General features: G+C 43.6%; 1 protein-coding gene across 1 annotated transcript in view; it reads left to right on the forward strand.

Annotated features, from left to right (window-relative positions):
- The window catches only part of TARS1 (threonyl-tRNA synthetase 1), a 767,350-nt gene that overhangs the window by 134,509 nt on the left and 608,023 nt on the right, over window positions 1-24,818 (forward strand). The window contains exon 5 of the mRNA XM_044073446.1: window positions 5,758-5,879. Coding sequence (XP_043929381.1) covers window positions 5,758-5,879 — 122 coding nt within the window. The remainder of the gene's footprint in view (window positions 1-5,757; window positions 5,880-24,818) is intronic.

Consider the following 24,818-nt stretch of genomic DNA (forward strand, 5'->3'; position numbering starts at 1 on the left):
AAGAAAACATTGGGTTTTTGATGCATTTAGCAGAACGCTCTTTAACATTGTCCACAGGATGTTAACAATAAAAACTGGAGTTTAGCCTAAATGACTTGATAGGAATAGTGATGAACCATAGTAATCATTAGATTTTGACAAAGTATCTCATTAACATTCTTACACCATATGCCATATACATAAATTGGTAAAGCATGGGGGACCAAGTACTGCTCTGTACAGAACTCCCGCTTTATTGGGTCTGGAATTAAATATAATTAAATGTCATCTAACCCATTGTGTTCACTGCCTTAGATATTCTGCAAATAGTGTGTGACATGTTTGGTCACCACAGATAAGTGTGCAGAGCTGTATCGTGGAGTGCTTGACTATGTTGCTTGCTTTTTACGGCTTGGGGAACAGTGCAGCTTTGTATTTACCTAGAATTAGCTGACTAGAGTTTCAGCTGTTGCAGTAGAGTAGTGTCAATAGCATGTTAAGTGCTCCACCTCTGAGTGCAGTATCGGAGGACAGCGCATTGGTACAGATGCTGTGCAACTTCATCTAGTGCTCTGTTAAGGTGGCTTAAGTCTAATTGGCTATTGTCTAATAGTAAGTGGCAGAGTTATGCTGCAGCTGTTTTCCTAAAATTATTCAAGGAAGTCTCCTTTACTTGGACTGTGACTGGTAATGACCTCATTCAGTGTGGTGATTTATCTGGTGAGTAAATAAGTGAATTTTGGTGGGACTATCAGAAACAGATGGGATTCATATTGACACGCCAAAAGCAGTTTCAGCAAAAGGAAAATATTTTAAAAAGTGTATGTAGATGGTACAGTGAACGTAAAATATTCAAAAAGTGTTTGCAAAACACCTAAGACACTTTTTTTGGTGGGGGGGGGGGGGGGGCAAGCCAGCCTGCACTGCATAGGTTCATAGGATAATACTAGGCTGTTGGCCCAGAGGCCCTTAAAAGCCTAGCCAAGAATTTCACCCATGTTCCCACAAAGCCAGCACGTGTTTTCCCTGTTCAGCAGGGACACGGTTGGGATCCCAGGGATATGTTTTCCATTTCCCATCCAGTCGTCCAGGTTCCTGTTAAAAAGGGCTAGTGAGGCACTCTGCTTGACATGGAGAGGCAGTCTGTTCCACAGATTGGGGAGTCGTTGGGACACAAATCTATCCCACCAACAAGTTCTATTACTGTCACAGACCATGGTGAGGCCTTGCGTGCGGGTTGCGTGAGTGGAGTTTGACTTGCGGATATGTAGCAACTCCAACAAGGCTGAGTCTGAGACGGCCTTGTATTCCAGACACAGGTCATCTCTGAGCAGCCTGTATGAGACTGAGTAGAGGGCTTTTAGCCTATCTGTGTAGGATAGGTGTTTGAGACCCTGAATTTTCCTGGTCAGGAACCTTTGATCTCTCAAATTGCTGCATGTGCTTAGCAAGCACATGCCGAAGGGGGCATTGTACTCGGTAATGGGTCTGATAAGGGAGGAGTATGGGGATGTTATGACCTCTTTGTTTCTGGATGAAATACCCTTACTTATGAGGTGGGGCATATAGAAAGCCTTCTGTACAACGGAGGCAACGTGGTAGTCAAAAGTCAGGTTCCTATCAGCGTGGGTGCCCATGTCCCTCACAACTGATTACATGCTTAGTACGTTGTTATTAATGTGATAATTAGTGGGGACACCATTTTCCCCAAAGAGAATAATGATGCATTTCTTGGCATTCAGTTTGAGGCCATGCTTCTGGCACCAGTCATTAGTTTGGGTAAGGCCCTCTTGGAGGCTGTTCACATCACTAGTGGAATTTGACAGTGCCCAGCCTGCAGTCATTTGCAAACATGGTCAGTCACAGACCACTGGTTTTGACTTGCATCTCAGAAAAGTATATCCCAAAAAGTAGAGGCCCCAAGACTGATCCTTTGGGTACACCGCTTGTTACAGGTCTACTACTAGAGGTGACTTCCCCTGTTTTGACTGAATGGGATCCGTTAGTGAGCCAGTTAGCTACCCATCTGGTAACATATGAGTTGATGCCTAGCTGGGAGAGTTTATCTGTTATGCCCGAGTGGGGAATAGTGTTGAAGGCTTTGGCTAGGTCAAGGTAGGTGGTGTGCACTGTCTTCTCCTCATCCATGACTTTGGTGACTGTTTGTTTGGAAGAAGGCGACCAGTTTTAACAGGCATGATCTCCCTTTGCCAAAACCAAACTGTGTGGGATCAAGAGTTTGGAGTTTGGCAATGTCCTTGTTTGTAAGGTCCATGATAATGCGTTCCATGGCCTTGTAGATCAGGCTAGTTAGGCTGATGGGCCTGTAATTGTCTGGGTTGGTGGATGCTCCATCTTTGTGTAGAGAGATGGCAGTAGCTGTCCTCCATTCTGCAGGGATGAAGGCAGTGCACAGGCTGTGATTGAATAGGGTGCCTAGTGGTGCTGAGAGCTCTTGCCTGAGTTCATGTAGGACACAGTCAGAGATGTTATCGGGTTCCATGGAGGCTGTATTTTTTGCCTTTGAGAGGGCATTAATGACCTGCTCCCTGATGATGAAGGGAGGGGTGGCAGTTGCTGGGGATGTCCTGGATTACTGATGGTGGAGCAGGGGGGGAGAAGGTTTCACTGACCTTATCTGCCAGCAGGTTGGATATATCTGTGGCGTTTGTGTATGTGGTATTCTTGACCACCAATTCAAAGCAGATTTGGGAGTTACCTTTAAGATTGCAAACGTATGCAAAGAAGGTCTTGCGATTGACCTTAGTGGATGTGGCCAATTTGGACTCAAAGTTAGCCTTAGAGGATTTCACCAGTGGTCTTATTTGCTTATTCAGACAAAGGAGAGATTGCTTCCAACTTGGCACCTACTCCTTGGTCTTGGACAACAATTTTTTATTGCTGCTGTCCACCAGACAGGCTTATTCTTCCTTGAGAAAGATGATTTGGTCCTGTCCAGTATTGCTGAGTCCATGCAACTATATATAGGTGCTCATATAGTTTTTTGGTGTAGGCTTGGACATTAGTCCTTGTTCCAGCTGAAAGGATGGTGGCTGTGAAGCTGCTTATACCTGCTCTCCGGAGGTTGTAGGCAGCTTTGTTAAAGTGTTTTTTGTTCGACCCTGGCAGGTGGGGGGTGGGCAGGGAAGATGGTGACTTCGAAAGTGATTGCTTTATGTTCGGATCTTACCAAGGAGGATAACACTGTAGCGGTGCTACAGAGGCTATTCGTGTTGGTTAGTACCAGGTCTAGGATATTTTCACCTCTTGTGTGGGGTGTCGACCAGCTGATCCATTGCATTGGCATTGACAAAGTCAAGGAATCTCTGGGCGTTCGTGTTTGAGCTAGAATAACGTCTTCCACTGTATGGTTGGGTAGTTTAAGTCATCCAGGATCAGGGTAGAGTGTTGAATTTTGATGGATTCAAGTTAGTTCAGATAGGTGGAGTGGGTCTTCTGAGTCATGGTCGGGGGACTATAGCTAGCTATGATTTGAATAGGTGTTTTGTCAACAGTTAAGTGCGCCTGGAGTGCCTCCTGTGTGTTATACTGTTTGACCAGCCTGGAGGTGTGTATGTCTTTGATAAATATTGAAACTCCACCTTCTTTGGCTTTGTAGCTCTCCATTTGGGGTCTAAAAGTATGGTAGGACAAGTAACCTGGTAAGGCTGGGGTGCTCTCTAGGACTTGGTTTCAGTGACTGCACAAATGTCAGCATCTTCCAGGGCGTGGAATGCTTGCAATGAGTGCAGTTTCATGTTAAGACTCCTAGTGTTTAGCAACAAGACCTTTAAATTCCATTTAGAAGAATTTTTCAAGTTGATAATTTTGTCCTCATGGCTTTGCCTAAAAAAAGCACTATGTGGAGGCAAGAGCCTTTGCCAGAAGCCTGAAGCCCAGGGGAGACAGTTGAAGGTCATCTCTGGCAAAGCATCATGGTCTGTCAGTCATGTCCTCCCAAGCTGTTAGATACTGGATGTCCTTTGAATGACACCAGAAACTAAGCCAATTATTAATTTCAATCATTTTCTGTTTGTATTGAGACATCATTCTGGATGACTGTAGGAGGCTGCTTAAGGCTGGGGACATACCTGCCTGGGACACACATTCAGCGAGCTCAATCATGTCTCATTTCAAATAGTTCAGAGAGGTATGTCTTGAGTCATTCACACCAACGTGGGCTATGAGGAGTCATAACAGTACCTGTTGTTGAGAGACTTGAGTGTGTGAGTGATATGGCGGGGAGGGGAGGACATCTCCCCCTCAAACTTGTATATAGCAATGCCAGGGTTGCATAACCATGGAGAAACATGCAAACTTCACTGTGAACGAAAGTAGTTTCAGTGAATGTACTTTAATTTTGTTATGTTTGCCGAAACTACTTTTAGTGAGTTGGCAGGAACCCAAGCATACGCACCTTATTCTTTACCGTTGTAAGCAATTTGAATTTGAAGATTCATTTTTCAACCTTGAAGAAAAAAAATGTAAGTAAATGAAATACAGTTATACAAGCTAGTGAATGTGTGTGAAATAGTATACAAGCCTGGATAACATAGTGCCCATTTTTTTCTGCCTTCTGTTTTGATGTCATTGTGGAAAGCAGGAGGCTCCATGGTGGTATTTTTTTTTCCAAATCCAGAGCAAACAAAGGTTCAGTTTTGTGTAATTTTGTCGATTGCAGTGCTTCTTCAGTTGTGTCAGATCTACATAGTTCTGTTTTGTTAAAGTGTATTGAGCACTTTCTGATGCAAGTGTAACTAATAAATCCATTAAGTTCAGTTTGACCTCCTCACTTTAGACGAGAAAGTTTTTTGCATTTTATTTTGTTGCTAAGGACTGCCCCTGAACATTTTCTTGGAGCTGAAATCCCATACCATGACATCATGATAGACTGCACCAACAATGGCACACTACAAAAATGAATGGTGTGGTAGGCTACTGTAGTTGCATGCTAAATGTTTCTGTAGGAGTTACATGCTTCCCAGAAAGACAACGTGTGAGCAAGGTATTGCAGTCAGCAACTTGAATTGAAAATTTAAATTATGTGAAGATGTAGTAGTGAGGTCGCAATATAAGAAGCAGCTTTTCTAAAGAAATAGATTGGTTTTAATTACCTACAGCAAATATATGCATATCATTGCCCGATACCTACCATGACATTTTGTGAGCACAGTTGTAGAGAAAGAGTAAATGATGGAAGTAAAAAGTTAAAGAGCACACTGTTAACTTTATTTTTTACAGTATCATTTGCAACTTTAAAATGATGAGTATATGTGGAAATGAAATCAATTGCAAAACAAATATGCTTCAAAAAGTGTCCAACAATCTTTACAGTAACATTCATAGTTTGTCCACAATAAATGGACAGTCTGTATCATTCTACTTGTTATAATATTTCTCAAACGTTCATAACTGGCCATATACTCAGATAAAGCAGAGTTGTTATGAGACAGCCTCATTAGAAGAAAGGTTTTTGAGGCTGAATCTGAAGAATCGTAGAAGAGTTTTTGTAGCCAGATACATTCTTTATTAAGCTTAGCTGATTGTACGTGACTGAAAGCTGTCTTACATTGTTGATGTACTTAACTAAAGGCCATCTTAGATTTTTGTGCCTTCCTCCACTGTTGCATTATAAGTCTGCTGATTCAGTACGAGTTAATACGCTGTGTAACCTTTCATCTTTTCCACAGAGTGATGCAGCTATTTTTCAGTTGTTTTTGATTGCCCTAATTAGATCCAGAACACCACTCTTTTAACTGTTTACGTTCTTTACATTAGGTGTACTGGCACTCTAGTGCCCACATTTTGGGGGAAGCAATGGAGAGGCTGTATGGAGGATGCCTTTGCTACGGACCACCTATTGAGAATGGATTTTACTATGACATGTACCTGGAAGGAGAGTAAGTTTTAAATGTATGAATCATGAGTTGGCTGTTCTTACCTTTCTGCGGTAAGTGTAAGCCTCACATTTAGTGAATGCATGTAGAGTGCAGATTTCATGTAAAAACTTACCACTGAGTTGCTTTCTTTGCGAAGAGCTGCAGGTAGTTACAAGCATCTTGCTCATATAGATTTATTGTGTTTTACTCTAGCTGCAGATTATGGAAGTTTGCACTTTAGGAAAGTAAATTACCTCTGAAATGATCATCATTTTTATGCAATTTTCCTTTTTAATTTTCATGTGCATCAGTTTTCTTTGAATCACTAATTTTTGTTTGATAGTATGACTTTCTTCATTTTTCACTTTAACTGTGAGGGGGGGGGTGTTTCCACTGCTAAGCCATTCAGCCATGCTGATGTTCTTCGTGTTTCACTCATCACATTTGGGTTATCTCCTTGCAGTAGCCCTCAGTCGGCCTGATTAACAAAGTCTTGGGTCCTGCGTTGGTTGCTGTCTCTTCTTCCGTGGCATCAGGTCGTCAGGGGTATAAAACATGCAGCCGACGCCATTACATCAGTCTTTCTTGCCATGCGGTGCCCGAAGCAGAAGCGGTTGGCAAGTGCCAGTCGACCGACTCCTGAAATTTTTTGTGTTTCAGAACTGAAGTCTTCAACTAAAAGCTAAGTACCCCGTTGGGGAAACTTTTTCTTGCTCTAAACCGATGTCAGTAAAAGTAAATAATTGCATTTCTTGTGGAAAGCAAATACCTCATAAAGATTTTCATTCGTACTGTATTACTTGCCTAGGCCCTGACCATGACGTACTTCGCTGTCGGTTTTGTGCCTTATTTAAACCGCAAACTATACGTTGTTGGTATATTTTCGCTTCTAAATACTTTGGTGCTCGGTTCAGATGTTCATCGTGCATTACAGCTGCAGTAATCACATATGGGTTTTCAGCCGTCAGGCGGTCCCTCGGTCGGCCGAATTCCAAAGTCTTGGTCCGGCGTCGGTTGTTGTCGCGTACTCTTCTGACGTCAGGAAGGCCAGAGTATATAAGACACAGCCGACGCCATCTTCTTCAGTCTTTTTTGCCGCGTGGTGCCCGAAGCAGAAGCAGTTCGCAAGTGCCGGTCGGCCAGCTCCTGAATTACGAAAAATTTTGGAACCGAAGTCTTCATTAAAGCTAAGTACCCCGTTGGGGAATCTTTTCTTGCCTCAGACCGATGTCAGAAAAAGTTAATTGTATTTCTTGTGGGAAGCAAATACCGCATAAGGATTTCCATTCCCTTTGCATACCTTGTTTGGGCCCAGACCACGACGTCTCGGGCTGTCGCTTTTGCGCTACCTTCAATAAACGCACTATCAAGCGTCGGGCGGAGTTCGCCCAGCACTTTTTTGGTAAAGCGTTTAATTATAAAATGTCGTCGGATACTCCGACTACCGCTTTGTCTAAAAAATGCAAAGAAAAGGACCGCCAGTAGAGGACCGCGGTCTCCACCGACACCACGCCGAAGCAGGCTCCACGTGGCCCGGTTCTCAGTGAGACGCCTTTGCAGTCCCTGACTACCGACGACACTCCCTCGGCGGGGTCTTCTGTACCCGAGACCGCTGGTTCTTCGGCCCTTTCCCAGACTACAACCGAAGCCTCTGCATATGTCGAGCCTACCAATGTGGATAGATCTACATCCACCCATGGTGTATTTAGGCCTTCATCATCTTTCTCTATCAAGGCCTTCACTAAATCCAAAACAGCCAGGCACCATACTAGGCCGGCTACACAAGGCCCATCACCTGGGCCCATGCCTAAGAAGCACATGCTTAAAATGGCTGAGGACCTTATCACTCTTATCAGAGGCTCCCAGACCCCTCCAGACAAGAGACCCAGAGTAGAGGAGGATTCTCCTTCTTCTGACCAGGGATCCATTTTATCAGAACATTCTGATGCTGAAGAACACTCTTATTCCCCTTTCGAGGATTCGGATGCAGAGCAGTCTATTCCTTCTGTATCCCCCCCTGAGGATTTTTCTTTTGGGGAAACCTTACACTCTTTGAGAGAGCACTTCCACTGGGAAGGCCAAGACTTTTCAGACTCCAAGAAAAGGCTTAGGGAATTTCTCTGGTTACCTCAGCATAGACCTTTGGCTATTCCTCCTGTTTTGGAGGTATTGGATGATGTTTACTCGGAGGCTTGCCTTAATCCTGATTCTCTGCCTCCTGCACCAGTTAAGCCGGATAGGTACTACAGAGTACCTAATTCTCATCAGTTCCTCTACAAAGGCCATAATGCAGACCCTGAAACTATTTCTCAAGGCCCTAAAGGAATTAAGGCCTCCACGGCCAAGAATCCACTTCCTGCAGAAAGGGAATCTAGATCTCTAGAAAGGTGGGGTAAGAAGGTTTATACCTCGGCCACCCTAGCCATGAGGGCCTTAAACTGCCAGTTTCATATGATTAAATATCAACAATTCCTGTTATCACAATTAAAGACCAAAATGTCACAACCTGAACAACCAGATATAAAAGAGTTGCAGGATATGATGCATAGTGCAGAGCAAGTGGGTAAGCACACTTTACAATGTGGTTATGATGCCCTAGAGGCCTCCAGCAGAGCGGCCGCTACCGGATCAGTAATTCGCAGACATGCATGGCTTAGGGAACAAAATCTGCCAGACCATGTGAAAGCAAAAATTCTGGATGCACCTTTACATAAGGATGTTCTTTTCGGTGCTAATGCTGAGGATATATTACGTAAAATGGAAGAAAAAGCAAAATCTATGCAAACTGTCAAAGCTTTCTTACAGGTCCAGCCACCACGGTTCAGCAGGAATTGGCCTTCAAAAAACTGGTCCTTTCCAACCACTGACAAGCCCCAAAGAGGCAGATACAGACACGGAAGGGGCAGAGGACAGAGGGCAGAGGGTCCTATAGAGGCAGACAATGGCAATCTCCAGCACCAAGAGGTGGTGACGACAGTGCACAGCAGTACAGGAAGCAGACTCAATGACTCCCTCATTTCTATGCCAAGCAAAATTCAACTGGCAGCACCTTTGGGAGGGAAACTGGCACTATTTGCAAACAATTGGCATATTGTCACAACAGACAAATGGATTCTGGACATTATAAACAGAGGCTACAAATTCCATTTTCACACTCTTCCAAAATGAGAGGCATGCCAAATCTACCACAAAATCAAAGGGTAGAGGCACAACTACAAATTACAAAGCTCCTAAACATGAGGGCTATACAAAAGGTACCTACGCACCAACAAGCACAAGGTTTTTATTCAAGGCTTTTCCTGGTGCCAAGAAAAGGAAACGACTGGAGACCCATACTGGACTTATCCATCCTAAACACATTTCTTCTCGTGCCAAAATTCAAGATGCTCACATTACAGCAACTCCTTCCCATGCTGGGCAAGGGGTTCTGGCTGGTAACATTGGACCTCAAGGAGGCATACCTGCATGTCCCAATCAGACAAAGTTGCAGAAGATACCTCAGATTTCTTGCAGGTTCAAACCACTATCAATTCTCTGCATTGCCCTTTGGCTTATCTACTGCCCAGAGTATTCACCAAGTGCCTGGCATCAGTGATTGCATACTGCAGACTTTAAGGGATACAAATTTACCCTTATCTGGACGACTGCCTGATCCAAGCGGACAGCAAACACATACTTCTGAAACACCTGGCATATGTGACACGGTTACTGCTTTCTCTGGGATACACCATCAACAAGGAGAAATCAAAGCTAACACCCTCTCAGAAAATAACCTTCCTGGGTGCCAACTTGGACGCAAACACCCAGATGGCCTACCTTACGCCAGAAAAACAAGGGCAATTATCTCAGTACTTCAAAATACTTGCAAAAAGTACCAGGCTTACTGCAAGGAAAATCCTGCAGGCTCTGGGATTCATGGCACCTTGCATTCTTCTAATCCCATGCGCAAAGCTGCACATGAGGAAACTTCAATGGTACCTAAAAAAATCTATGGTCTCAACACAGTCACAGCTTGGAAGCGGAGATTCCAATAATTCCCTGTCTTCAAAAGGAATTCATATGGTGGGCCCAAGCATGCCAAGTAAACACAGGCCTCCCATTCTGCAGGCCTCAAGCTACACAAGTCATAACCACAGACGCTTCAGACTACGCCTGGGGGCACATGAAGGACAGGTGCATTCAGGGCAGATGGCCCCAAAAGAAAAGCACCTTCACATCAATCAAAAAGAAATGCTGGCAGTAATAAATGCAATCTCAGCGTTCAGAGAATTCTTGCATCCAGGACAACTGCTCATAAGAACAGACAACACCACAGTAATGTGGTACATAAACAAACAAGGAGGAACTCATTCATACCCCTTGTGCAGACTAGCCATGACTCTTTGGAACCTGGCTCTGGAAAGACAAATAGAACTTCAGGCACAGTACCTGCCAGGAATGGAAAACACACTGGCAGACACTCTGAGCAGACATATGACAGATCCTCACGAATGGAAGCTACATCCACAGGTGTTTACAGAGATTGTTCAAGCGTGGGGGAGGCCAGATATAGATCTTTTTGCCTCCCACAGGAACCATCAATTAAAAAGGTTTTGCTCAAGGACCTTCCACCCAAAGGCCTGGAAAGTGGACGCGCTTTCCTTCACATGGACAACTTGGTCAGTTTATGCATTCCCACCTCTACCTCTCCTGCCCAAGGTACTTTTGAAAGTAAGAACAGACAAGCCGAGGATGATACTGATTGCTCCAGACTGGCCGAGACAACACTGGTATCCACTCCTGAGGAGCCTAACACACACTCCTCCATGGCCCCTGCCTCTAACACCTCTACTGCTGACGCAGAACAATTTCAAAACCCTTCACAGTCAGCTGAAAACTCTCAGTCTCGCTGCATGGAAAATTCCTTAGCATCACATCAGACTCTACTCTCCAAAGAGGTGCAGGATGTCATTTTGGAGGCCAGAAGACCATCTACTAGAAAAGCTTACTCCAAAATGGAAGCGGTTTTGCTGTTGGAATGAAAAACGAGGGCAGGACCCTAGAAAATTGAACCTACCTCAGATTTTGCAGTACCTAGCGGAACTTTTGAGCAATGGACTTTCATTTTCCTCAATCAAAATACATGCCTCAGCAATCTCTGCAGAATTCAACATGGATCCTCCTTTATTCTCACACCCACTGCTACGACAGTTCCTCAGAGGGGCTAAGAACATAAGACCTCCAAGGAAACAGCCAGTGCCAGCTTGGGACCTTAACTACGTACTAGAAAAATTGACATTACCTCCCTTTGAACCTGCTGCTTCAACAGAATTGCAATATTTGTCCTGGAAAACAGCTTTTCTACTGGCCATCACTTCAGCTCGTAGAGTTTCTGAGTTACAGGCCCTCATGGCGGTGCAGCCATTCCTCATCTTCCATCAGGACAGGGTTTCCCTTCGTACCAACCCTTCCTTTATGCCTAAAGTGGTATCTAGGGTAGCCTTAAACCAGGCCATACACCTTCCTACCTTTTACCCTAACCCTCAAAACAAAGGGGAAAGGCTGCTACACTCTTTAGACATCCATAGGCAGCTACGTTATTACTTGGACAGAACCAAATCCTTCAGAAAATCATATCAACTCCTCGTTTCCTATGCTGTGGGGGGTCAAGGGAAACCTGTTACCAAACAGACCATTTCCAAGTGGATTGGTCACTGCATACGCTTTTGTTATTCCTATCATGGAAAGCTTGTCCCTACTGGTATCAGACCTCACTCCACTAGGGCCACAGCCACCTCTACAGCCTTCCTCAGAGGAGTGCCTACTAAAGATATCTTGGAGGCAGCCACTTGGAGTTCTGTACATACCTTCACAAAACACTACCATCTGCCTTTATACTCCAGAACAAGAGCAGGCTTTGCCACTGCAGTTTTGCAGGGCATTGTAGCTCAACCCAGTTCCGTATAGTACCTACCACCCTATGCATAGCTTTGGGATTCTACCCATATGTGATTACTGCAGCTGTAATGCACGATGAACATAGTACAGTTTTGTACCTACCATAAATGTAGATGTTCGAGGGCTATTACAGCTGCAGTACAGGTTTCCCACCCTCCTTCCCCACTTGGTAAGACCTTGGGGTCTGAATACCTCTTCATACCTACTGACTGGGTTATCCTGCTATGTATTATTTGCTTACTTTTATGGATTAGATTTATTTATGTATTGCCTTCCTTCTGGGGGCACCTGACATCTGGGGCAAGAAAGACTGAAGAAGATGGCGTCGGCTGTGTCTTATATACTCTGGCCTTCCTGACGTCAGAAGAGTACGCGACAACAACTGACGCCGGACCAAGACTTTGGAATTCGGCCGACCGAGGGACCGCCTGACGGCTGAAAACCCATATGTGATTACTGCAGCTGTAATAGCCCTCGAACATCTACATTTATGGTAGGTACAAAACTGTACTTTATCCTGATATGTCTTCGGTAAGCCATCCGACTACTGACATTCCGAAAAAACGCAAAGATAAAGACAGAGACAGGCCGTCTAGGTCTAAAGCTGCCGAAGACACTTCTTCTAAGCCAGTCGCCAGTTCGCCAGTACTCAATGAGGCGCTTCCGCAGTCCCTGATACCCGCTACTTCAGATTCGCAGGCCTCTACTGAGACCCATTCGGAGTCCGGTATGCCATGAGATGCTTTAACTGTGGAACCTGCTGATGTCTGTACCTTGGATGGGTCCGGAGCCGCTGTGCAGGCACCGGCTTCTGAGGGTGTACTCAGGCCTACTGACTTGTGCATTAAACCAACGCCATCTTCTTCAAGGCCTAAAACTCGAACCATGCCTAGAAAACTAATGCCCAGACCGCATGGTCAGGCCTCTATGCCTAAAAAACAAATGATAAGAATGGCTGAAGACCTTATTACTTTAATCAGGGGAAGCCAACCTTCCCCCAGTTCTAAAAAGAGGCTTAGGGATTTCTTACTCCTGCACCAGCACAGGCCTTTAGCCATACCTCCTGTACTAGACATTGTTGATGATGTCTTTTCGGAATCTAGCTTGGCCCCTGACTCTGTACCTCCTGCTCCCAGAAAACCTTATAGATATTACAGGGTCCCTGACTCTCACAAGTTCCTTTTCAAAAATCCTACTGCGGATCCTGAGACCATTTCACAGGGACCCAAGGGCATTAAAGCTACTACTGCCCAAAATCCTACCCCCTCTGATAGAGACTCCAGGGTGCTGGATAGATGGGGTAAAAAGGTATACACTTCTGCAACTGTGGCCATTAGGACCTTAAACTACCAGTTTCATATGTTAAAGTATCAGCAGCATATTATTGGATTGCTTAAACAGAAAATTATGTTGATTCCTGATTGTGCTGAATATAAGGATTTACAGGATGTACTGAGTTCAGCCGAACAGGTTGGAAAGCATACCTTGCAATGTGGTTTTGATTCACTAGAGTCATCTTGCAGGGCTGTTGTAACTGGGTCTGTACTTGTGGGCATGCTTGGCGTAAAGAGCAATCCTTGACAGATCACGTTAAAGCAAAATTACTGGATGCTCCCTTAAATCAGGACCGCCTGTTTGGCAACAAGGCAGGAGAAGTTCTTAAAATGATGGAGGAAAAAGCTAAATCTATGCAAACTGTTAAAGATTTCTTACAAGTGCAACCTCCAAGGTTTAGAAGACATTGGCCTTCCAAGAATTGGTCCTTTCCTGCCTCTTCCAGATCTTCTCAGTCCAAACCCAGATCCAGCAGAGCACCCAGGCTTCAGGACTAAGCAGTGGGGGGCCTCCACTTCCAAATCTGGGAGTAATAAAGCTCCCCCCCATGGTAAACTGTCTCAGTGACTTCTTTTTAAAACTTCCAAGCACTTCTCAACTGACCGCCTCTTTGGGGGGAAAAATTGCTCTTCATGCAAAGAACTGGGAACTCATTACCCAGGACAAATGGGTTTTAAACATAGTGTCCCAAGGATACAGATTTCACTTCCACACGTTACCAACACCAAGCAGGTGGCCAGATCTACCCCCAAATCAGTGTGCAGAGGCCCAAAAGCAAATACTTTCTCTCTTAAGCATAGGGGCTATTCAGTTGGTACCAGAAGAGGAAAAGGGACAAGGTTTCTATTCAAGACTTTTCCTGGTACCCAGAACAATTCATGGCATCCTGTCCTGCACCTGTCTACTCTAAACACCTTTTTGGTGATTCCAAAATTCAAGATGCTGACTCTTCACCAGTTGCTTCCTATGCTAGGCAAAGATGCCTGGTTGGCAACACTAGATTTAAAGGAAGCATACCTGCACATCCCAGTCAGGGAATCTTGCAGAAGATACCTACACTTCAAAGCAGGCTACACGCAGTATCAGTTTTCTGCACTGCCCTTTGGCTTATCTACTGCGGCCAGGGTATTCACAAAGTGCCTAGCTCCAGTCATTGCATTTTGCAGGCAAAGAAATACTCAAATATACCCATACCTGGATAATTGTCTAATTCAGGCAGAAAGCCAGGACATACTTTTGAATCATCTGGCATTTGTACAGAGGGTGCTAACTTGGGGGTACACCATAAACGAAAATAAATCACACCTGGTACCCTGTCAACAAATTATATTCCCGGGAGCAAGCTTGAATACAACTTCCCAGATGGCTTTCCTCACACCAGAGAAACAAATTCATTTGACAACCTAGTTCAAACAAGTGGCCACAAAAACCCTGCTATCTGCAAGGCAAATACTACAAGCCTTGGGGTTCATGGCCTCCTTCATTCTTCCAATTCCATATGCAAGACTGCATATGAGGAAACTACAATGGTATCTAAAAAGGTGTCAGCATTCTCAGGATCTAGAAGCAATGATTCCTATCATATCTTGCCTATGCCCAGAGTTCCTTTGGTGGACAGAGGCCTGCCACCAAAACAAGAGACTACCATTCACACTACCCCCTGCCGCCCAAACCCTGACAACAGACTCATCAGACTATGCATGGGGGGCTCACCTGGCAGGGAAGTGCATTCAGGGCAAATGGAACCCAAGTCAAATGCACCTGCACATCAATCAAAAAGAGATGTTAGCTGTACAGAATGCTCTGACAGCCTTCAAGGACCACATTCTTCCAGGAAATGGTAAAGATGGACAACACCACTGTTATGTGGTACATAAACAAGCAGGGGGTTACACATTCTTATCCCCTCTGCAGACTAGCCATGGCATTGTGGAATACAGCTTTGAGCTACCAAGTGCATCTACAAGCTCAATTCCTGCCAGAAAAGCTAAATACACTGGCAGATGAACTAAGCAGAAACCTCATGGACCCACACGAGTGGAAACTGGAACCAAGGATTCTCAACATGTTGACAAACAAATGGGGTAGCCCAGATATAGACCTGTTTGCCTCCCCCAGAACTGTCAATTGGACAACTTTTGCACAAGGACTCCCCACAAACAAACTTGGAAAGTGGATGCCCTGTCCTTTAGCTGGAAAAACCTATTCGTTTATGCCTTTCCTCCTCTGCCTCTGCTCTCCAAAGTACTACTAAAGATCAATCAAGACAAACCAAGGACAATTTTGATTGCACCAGACTGGCCACGCCAGCACTGGTACCCCCTCTTGCACAGTGTCACTGTTGGCCCCATGGCACCTGCCTCAGTCTCCTTCCCTGTTGTCTCAGCAGGAGAACCGGATTCTGCACCCTCACCTTCAAACACTGAACCTAGCAGCCTGGCTAATTACCTAATTTCTCCTTTACCATCCCTCAGTAAACCAGTGATGGATATAATTTTAGAGGCAAGGAGGCCTAATACTAGGAAATCTTATGCTGAAAAATGGAAAAGATTCTGTGCCTGGAACCACTCTCAAGGGATGAGCACAGCATTGCTCAATTTACTTCAGATTTTGCAATACTTAACTGAGATGCTTCTCAAGAGCCTGTCTTTATCCTCCATCAAAATTCATGCCTCAGCCATTTCAGCTCATTATAATACAGAACCTCCCCTCTTCTGTCATCCACTGATCAAGCAGTTTCTCAGAGGGGCCAAAAATTTAAGACCACCCAGGAGAGCTCCAACTCCAGACTGGGACCTTAACTTTGTTTTGGAGAAACTCGCTCTTCCTCCTTTCGAGCTAGCTGCTATGCAGATTTAAAATTCCTTTCTTGGAAAACCGCTTTCCTGTTAGCAATCAATTCAGCAAGAAGGGTATCGAAATGCTCCACTGCCATAAGGGCCTGTAATTCAATCATCTTTCATGCGGACAGGGTGTCCCTCAGGACCAATCCCTTTTTCATGCCCAAGGTGGTATCCAGTGTGGCCCTTAATCAGTCCATTCATCTGCCAACCTTCTTCCCTAATCCACAGAACAAAGGGAAACGAATACTGCACTCCTTAGATGTGCACGGACAACTTAGATTCGGGACTATATTTGAACATCGAAGTTTCAGAACTTCGAATGTTCTAATATTGACCCGTATTCAGCGAAAGCTGAAGAATTTGGTTGTCCGTTCCTGTTGCGTCGCTATTTTCAGCACTGTGGTGGAAAGTTACGTGTCGGGTTCAGGTAAGTGTTCGATTGTGTGGACATGAGGGTTAGGGAGGGTTAGGTGAGATAGGGTTAGGGCGCGGGTTAGGTAGGGTTAGGTGAGATAGGGTTAGGGCGCGGGTTAGGTAAGTGTGTGAATGTGTGGACATGAGGGTTAGGGTGGGGTAGGTGAGTTAGGGTTAGGGGGCAGGTGAGGTGTGTGTGCGATAGTGATGGACCTTAGTGTTAGGGTTTGGGTTAAGGTAAGTGGGTAGATATTGGTGTATGTACAGTTTAGTGTAGGGTTAGATGTAAGATTTTAGGTGTAATGTGTGGATTGCTGTTTGTCTGGTGTGCTTGTGTTGTGTGTATGTGTTTTGGAACAGCAAATTTTTTCCCCCGAGGAAAAAATTTGCTGTTCTGTATTTCGATGTTTTCAGCATTCGCTGAATAGGGGTCGCTATTAGAACATTCGAAGTTCTGAAACTTCGATGTTCTAATGTAGACCCTTAGATTCTACTTGGGACAGGACTAAGCCTCAAAGGAAATCTGAACAACTGCTGGTGGCATTTGCTGCAGGGGCAGAGGGGAAGGCTATTTCAAAGCAAACCATTTCTAAATGGATAGGCCATTGCATTAATTTCTGCTATAAGCACCATGGAAAACCTATTCCACAGGGGCTCAGACCCAATTCAACCAGCACTGCATCTACCTCTACAGCCTTTCTCAGAGGCGTCCCTACCAGAAACATCCTAGAAGCTGCTACCTGGAGTTCTGTACATACTTTCACCAAGCATTACCATCTGCCAGTTTTCTCTAAATCCAGAGCTGGCTTTTCCACTGCAGTCTTGCAGGGCCTAATTGAAGGTCCTAATGCTATCTAAATTCCTCCTCCCATCCTTAGCTTTGGGAATCTACCCAAATGTGATGACTGCAACAGTGAAACACGAAGAACGTAGTACAGTTGTGTACACTTACCATAAATGTAGATGTTCGAGTGTATTCACTTTCGCAGTCCTGGTTACCCTCCCTCCAGCCCCCTTACTTCTTTTGGCTATACCTCTACTCTCCTTTACTATGCTTAAAAGCTTTTTGGTGTATTTGCTTTTTTGTTGGAGGTATATCCTTGTATTTTTATAGATTTAATTGTTTCCCTTTAGGGGGATACCTGACATCTGGAGCAAGAAAAACTGATGTAATGGCGTCGGCTGCATGTTTTATAGCCCTGACGACCTGACATCACGGAAGAAGAGACAGCAACCGACACAGGACCCAAGTCTTTAATCAGGCCGACTGATGGCTACTGCAAGCAGATAACCCAAATGTGATGACTGCAACAGTGAATACACTAACAACTACATTTATGGTAAGTGTACACAACTGTACTTTCTAGCTGTCAGAATTGTAAAATGTTAATGGAGAATAGGAAGCACAGAGTATTGATGAGAGTATACAGTCAATTTCAGAAATCTAGTTTACTAAGTGAAGCAGCAGAATAAAATAAACTAAAATGATGGTCTGTTTGTGTATGTGTGGATGAGTATAAATGTATATGCTTGTATTTTTTTCTTTTATTCATCATTTCTTATTTGATTTAAGGCTTTTATCTGATCAGAAAAAATGTAAGATGTGAAAAAGTAGCTGGTAGGTTATAGTAGTATGTGAAACTGTGACATTATACCTCTGCTGAGATAGAAAATACTCTGTGGCAAGTGAAGAGGAACACTGAGTAAGCTGGATAGGTGTTAGGCTTTATTTGTGATGTCCTTTTCCTGCACTTAAATGCTTATCACAGGAAAAGCTTTCTAAAGCAAATATTGGCTAATCTTTTTATGTTTGTCATTAAATAAAACATGTATGCTACAATGACAGATTCATTTTAGCACCGATAATGAACTGTGTTATCTTGAACTGAGCAGAAATCTTTGGTGTCATTCATGTTCCTCAGTCAGCTGGTTAAATAGGACTCCACCCCCATGCATTTGCACTATCGACCCACATATGCTGAGACACTAATTGTAACCTTCCTAAACCGCAAAGACCTCCTAGATGAAGTACACATACAAATAACCTCAGCAGCCCCGAATGCACTCTTTCAAAACAATACCCACATATAGAGCTACATTTCATGGAGCCTCTACCTCTAAGCCCATAAGGCAAGCCACAACACAATCCGACATTCTAGTCATTGGATACTCCATCGTGAGGCACACTGATGCCCCTCTCACCAGGCTGAGTAAGGAGAAAGTCACGGTCAGTTGCTTATCAGGGGCTAGGATCCACCATATTACTCGGGCACTCTGATCATTGGACCACAGTTACCAATATGACTCCATAATAGTCCATGCGGGGGTAAATTACCTGAGACGTACCTCCCTAGACTGTATGAAGAGAGACATGGAGCTCTCGGAATAAGAGTCTTAGGCTGGTATGAGCCTAGCATTGAGCAGCATTTTACCTTCTCCAAGGATGATGCCACAATATGAACAAAAGATGATTGACTTTAATAATTGGCTTAGTTTCTGGAGCCTTTCTAAGGGGGGTGCAATTGTCAGCATGGAAGGAGATGGTCAACAGAACATGCTGCTTTGCCAGGGATGGTCTGCACCTCTCCTCTCTAGGCTTTAGAATATTAGCTAAAACATCGTCTTTCCCCATAGTGCCTTTTTTAGGCAATGCTAAACTGAAAGTACTTTCGACATAGCAAATCAAAACCAAGAAAATCTGACGGTATTACTGCTCAATGCTAGGAGTCTAAATAAAATCTCCACTCCCTAGAAACCCTAACTAGCCTGGAGAATGCTGACATCTGTACGGTCACTTTGACATGGTTTAAAGCTATAGAGAGCACACCATCAGCGGTAGGTTATAATGCCTTACACACATTTAGGCCAGGTACTTCACAGGCAGGGACTAAAGGTGGAGGTGTCTCTATTTACATTAAAGATAAATATACTTCAAGATTGGTCAAACAGGACAATACACTTGAGCTGCTTCATGTTCAAATCACCACAGGCAAAATCCAATACCACTTCCTTGCAAGCTATAGGTCCCCTCTATGACCGAGGAAACCCATACCATGTATTTAAACTTATTAGAAAACCTAGCCATCCAACCCAATACTATATTCATGGGTGACCTTAATTACCCCACTATTAATTAGGAATCCTATACAATGCCAAACGTACATGCACAAAGATTTCTGGATTTTGTAAACACAAACTCCCTGGGCCATCCCTGGACCAGGCAGTCAATACACCAACCAGGGGTGCAACCGCACTGGATCTGGTCCTCACTAATATGGGAGAGTGCTACACACACCCTCTACTGCAATGCCTTCCCTGGTAAGGTCAGACCACAAAATGGTCTCCTTTTGAAGTAAAATAAAACCTGGAATATTCAGGAACTATTCTAAGGCTAACCTCCTGCTATTAGGTGAGAACCTGGCAAAATTTCATGCCCCCATAAACCCCGAGAACACTGCTGCCTATGCAGAACTGTTCTTAGAAACCCTGTACAAGCATGTTAATAGCTGCATAGAGGCAGCTGTACCCACCAGGAAGAAGCACAGAACTAACTAAAAAAATAAGTCACCCTGGTGGAATCACAAAATTAATAGGCTGTATAACAGTTGAAAGAAAATCATGCAAAAATTAGGAGGTGCAGCACCCAGCTGGATAAAAGCACTCTCATCAAACTATACAAACTACACAGAGGACAAAGTCTACCAAAGCTAAATTTGAGTTGTTTGGCTTCCCAGGCCAAGGGCATCCACAAAGCATTCTTTAGCTATGTCCGCGACCTAAAGGCAATACAGAATTGCGTGCAGAGCTCACTGTAAATGGAGCCACCTGTAATGAGCCAGAAGACATACAGTGGATATAAAAAGTGCACACACCTCTGTTAAAATGCCAGGTTTTGTGATATCAAAAATGAGACCAAAATAAATCATTTCAAAACTTTTCCCACATTTAATGTGACCTTAATCTGTACAATTCAATTGAAAAACAAACAAATCTGATAGGGGAAAAATATAAAAAATAAAAAATGTACAATAAGCTGGTTGCATAAGTGTGCACACCCTTAAACTAACACTTTGTTGAAGCACCTTCTGATTTAATTACAACATTCAGTCTTCTTGGGTACACACTTAAAGAGACTCTGTTTAACACCAAATAAAGTTCAGCTGTCCTAGTAGGATTTTCCTGACATTTACTCAGTTGCCTGCTACAACAAAAGCCATGGTTCACAGACAGCTTAAAAAGAATCAAAGGGATCTCATTGTTGAAAGGTGTCAGTCAGGAGAAGGGTACGAAAAAATTTCCACAGCATTGGATATGTCATGGAACACACTGAAAATCGTCATCAAAAAGTGGAGAAAATATGGGACAACAGTGACGTTGCAAAAAACTAGGCGTCCCTCCAAAATTGATGAAAAGACAAGACGAAAACTGTTCAGGGAGGCTGCCAAGAGACCTACAGCAACACTGAAGGAGCTTCAGGAATTTCTGGCAAGTATTGGTTGTGTACTACATGTGACAATCTCCCGTATTTTCCATGTTTGGGCTATGGGGTAAGGTTGTAAGATGGAAGCCTTTTTCTTACACACAGAAACATCCAGGCCCAGCTAAGATTTGTAAAACAATACTTCAGGTTTCCTAAAAGCATGTGGGAAAATGTGTTATAGTCTGATGAGACCAAGGTTGAACTTTTTGGCCACAGTTCCTAAAGATGTGTTTGGAGCAAAAACAACACTTCACATCACCAAAAGAACACCGTCCCCACAGTGAAGCATGGTGGTGGCAGTGTCATGCTTTGGGGTTGCTTTTCTTCAGCTGGAACTGGGGCTTTAGTCAAGGTGGAGGCAATTATGAACAGTTCCAAATACCAGTCACTTTTGGTCCAAAACCTTCAGGCATCTGCTAGAAAGCTGAAGATGAAGAGGAATTTCACTTTTCAGAATGACAATGACCCAAGCATACATCCAAATCAACAAAAGAATGGCTTCACGAGAAGAAAATTAAGTTTTGGAATGGCCCAGCCAGAGCCCAAACGTAAATCTAATAGAAAATCTGCGGGTGACATTTAGAGGGCTGTACACAAGAGATGTCTTCGCAATCTGACAGATTTGGAGCACATTTGCAAGGAAGAGTGGGCAAATATTGCCAAGTCAAGATGTGCCATGCTGATAGACTCCTACCCAAGAAGACTGAATGCTGTAATGAAATCAAAAGGTGCTTCAACAAAGTATTAGTTTAAGGGTGTGCGCGTTAAAGGTAGGAAAAGTTTTAAAATGATTTATTGAGTCTCATTTTTTATATCACAAAAACTTTTTAACAGGGGTGTGTACACTTTTTATATCCACTGTACCAAACTGCCTGGCTGATAACTTTACCCCTCTCCCCCCTCAACCTTCCCTCAGGAAATATAAACTATAACACCCCTTACTGTCACTAGGGAACAGGTCCTTAATGCTGTATCTAAGACCAAGAGCACTGCATCAATTACAGTATCACAGAATGCCTTCTAAATAGCATGAAAATGACCTATCAGGGCCTCTGGAATTACTATTTAACTGTAGCCTCCTAACAGGTTTCATGCATCATGAATGGCGAAAGACAACAGTCATCCCCTGCACAATGGTGGGCTATCTAGAGACCCTGGAAACTACAGACCCATAAGTCTCACTAGTCTTATATGTAACGCCATGGAAATAATTATCATGGAGATGATCAACAGAGGTATAGTAAACCTCCAGACACTGGACCCAACCCTGTTTGGTTTCAAGGGCAGGTCATGCCTACTCAACCTGGTGGACTTCTTGGAGAAGGTTACCAATGCAGTGGATGAGGGCAAAATTGTTCACACTGCCTACCTTGACATGGCCAAGGCATTGGACACAATACCCTGTACAGGCATTGTTGACAAACTCAGGATGTTGGGTACAAACCCGTATGTCACCCAGTGGATAGCCAACTGTCTCAGAGACAGGACCCAGGAAGTTAGAACTGGGGAGTCCACCTCTACAAAGAGGCCAGGCACAAGTGGAGTCCCTCAGGGATCAGTCCTTGGACCGCTTCTTTTTGGGATTTACTTCTCTGAAGTCAAGGCTAATGTCAGTGGTCTCTGGCTGACTAAATTTGCAGATGATTGCAAATTAGGAGCTGTCATTGAATTGCACACTGACACAAATATTCTACAGGAGGTGCTGACACGCACAAATAGCTGCTGTCAGAGCCATGGAATAAAACTAAATGCAAAGAAATGCATAATAGTATCCTTTGGGAAGTCATCCATCCCAGTTAACTGTCATATTGACAACACACCCTTTAGAGTTGACCCAGTAGTCCGGGACTTGGGGACACACACAGATAGTAATCTAGCCTTTGACCATCTTGTGTCTACAGTGGTGAAGAGGTCATTCTATGTTGCCCAACTTACAAACAAAGGTATGGTATCTAAGTCCAAGGAAGTCATTGTTCAAATGTATTTGGCATTCATCAGATCCATCATTGAGTACAATGCCCCTTTGGTATGTACCTAACCAGGCATATCCAACAGTTGGAACATCTACAGAGGTTCCTCACTAAAAGAATACAGGGCATAAGTAATGTGTCCTATGCAGACCACCTCAAGGCCCTATCTCTGTAGTCTGCCTCCTACAAGCTTTTGAGGGGAGATCTATGCCTGGCATACAGGGCATTGTCAGACCTCACTCCGATGGACCCCCTGCATATCCACAAAACAAACAGCACCAGTGTTGCCCATTCTAAAGACTTAAACCTTGCCTGTGATATAAGTTGTTCCTGCTGGAGAGATGGGTATGTATCCTAGAGACTACCATGTCTGTGGAACAGGCTCCCCATCCACGTGAAGCAGAGTTTCTGCCTAACCCAATTCACGTGCAACTTGGAGAATTGGATGGGAAACCAGAAATTCATCCCTAGTTTGGCACCTACGTCTCTAATGGACGCAGGTAGTCTATAAATGGTTTAACTCCCAAACCCCAGCTTACACTTATCAAGGGTATCGGAACTTGTCAGAGATTTGGGATGCATGGCTAGGCTTAAAAAGGCCCTTGTGGTTGTTAACCTAGTAAACACGTATGAACTAATAGTGCATCCTTTTTCAGTTGCTCATTGATTGGGGCTTTCTTTTTAACAACAGTATTCTTTATAGTAATTGTGCATTCAGAAGACCATTTCTTATCTGCCTTTATTTCTGAGTTTCTCTTCAGTAGTCACTCCATTTAGGTCACATCATCTTGTCTGTAGTTTTTTTTATGTTGGTCATATTTAGCCTAATGGTTCCTTCGTAAAATAAGGAAAGCTTTTATTTGTGTCCGTCTTCCTTTTCACTTGCAGAGGAACTACTTTCCTGTCACTAAATAGTGATCATAAATGTGTTTGTTCAACAAATGAATGCAGGTGCTTCATTTGATGTTTTTCAGAATTTTGGCAAGCTTCAGTAGCAAGAAGAAAACTTAGTAAAATTCCTCCCTGAACTTTGTAGCACCTTGTGAAAAACAAAGGTTTAGTTTTCCTTTAGCATTTCAGGCAAAATGCTGTGAGACGGAGGAAAGGAAGAAGTCTTACTTTTCCAGAACATAAGAAACCTTCTTCCCGCTCCGATAAGAAATGACTCTGTAATTCAGCTCCCAGCTGTTTTCTTTGTGCAGCCTACATGCCCTCCCTGTGCCCACATGTGCTTTCACTCGAAAGTGTTAACTCCTACACCTCAAGGACACATTGATGTGTTGAACTAGTGATCTTCTGAACTACCCTTAGATATGTGAAAAGTCAGTGTCCCCATCTAGTATTAATTTCAAGTCATAAGTGTGTTGCTCCTTGGGGTAGGATGCATATCCCTCACTGTAAATCATTTGTTTTTCTTGTTATGCTGACCATTTAATGTACCTTGGATCCCAACCTAATAAATCCCTCCAAAGTACGATAGTACAGGTTATGTTAAATACAGTGCATGAAGACAGTAAAATGTCCAAATTCTGTATTGTATTGTATGCAGATCATTCTCCATCTAGCGCACATGGCATCATTTTAGTCGATTGCAGTGAACTAGTCCCATTTAGTGATGTCTTATTAATAAATTCTATACACCCACAGAAGCATATTGTATATCTTCTCCTTGTCATGTATCCTTATGCAACGATTTTTCTGTTTTGGGATACAGCCTATCGTAAACACAACACTGTTGCTGGGTCTGTGTTAATGTTTTCCATTAGACAGCTGTGCTTTGCTACACAAATTGTTTTATTAATAATATTGTTATTGTGTGGGCATCATTACTTTGGTTATAGGTGGCTGTTATATTTGCTTTTCTGAGACTTAAAGTGCTGCACATGTATGAAGGCTCATACAGGAAATTTTTATGCATGCTTTGCCAAGCAGCTTACTGCTAAACGAACTGTGAGTGGGAGTTTGAGAAAAAAGATGTAGG

The sequence above is a fragment of the Protopterus annectens genome, chromosome 1.part1, assembly GCF_019279795.1.
Source record: "Protopterus annectens isolate FY-2018-M chromosome 1.part1, PAN1.0, whole genome shotgun sequence".
Classification (NCBI taxonomy): domain Eukaryota; kingdom Metazoa; phylum Chordata; order Ceratodontiformes; family Protopteridae; genus Protopterus; species Protopterus annectens.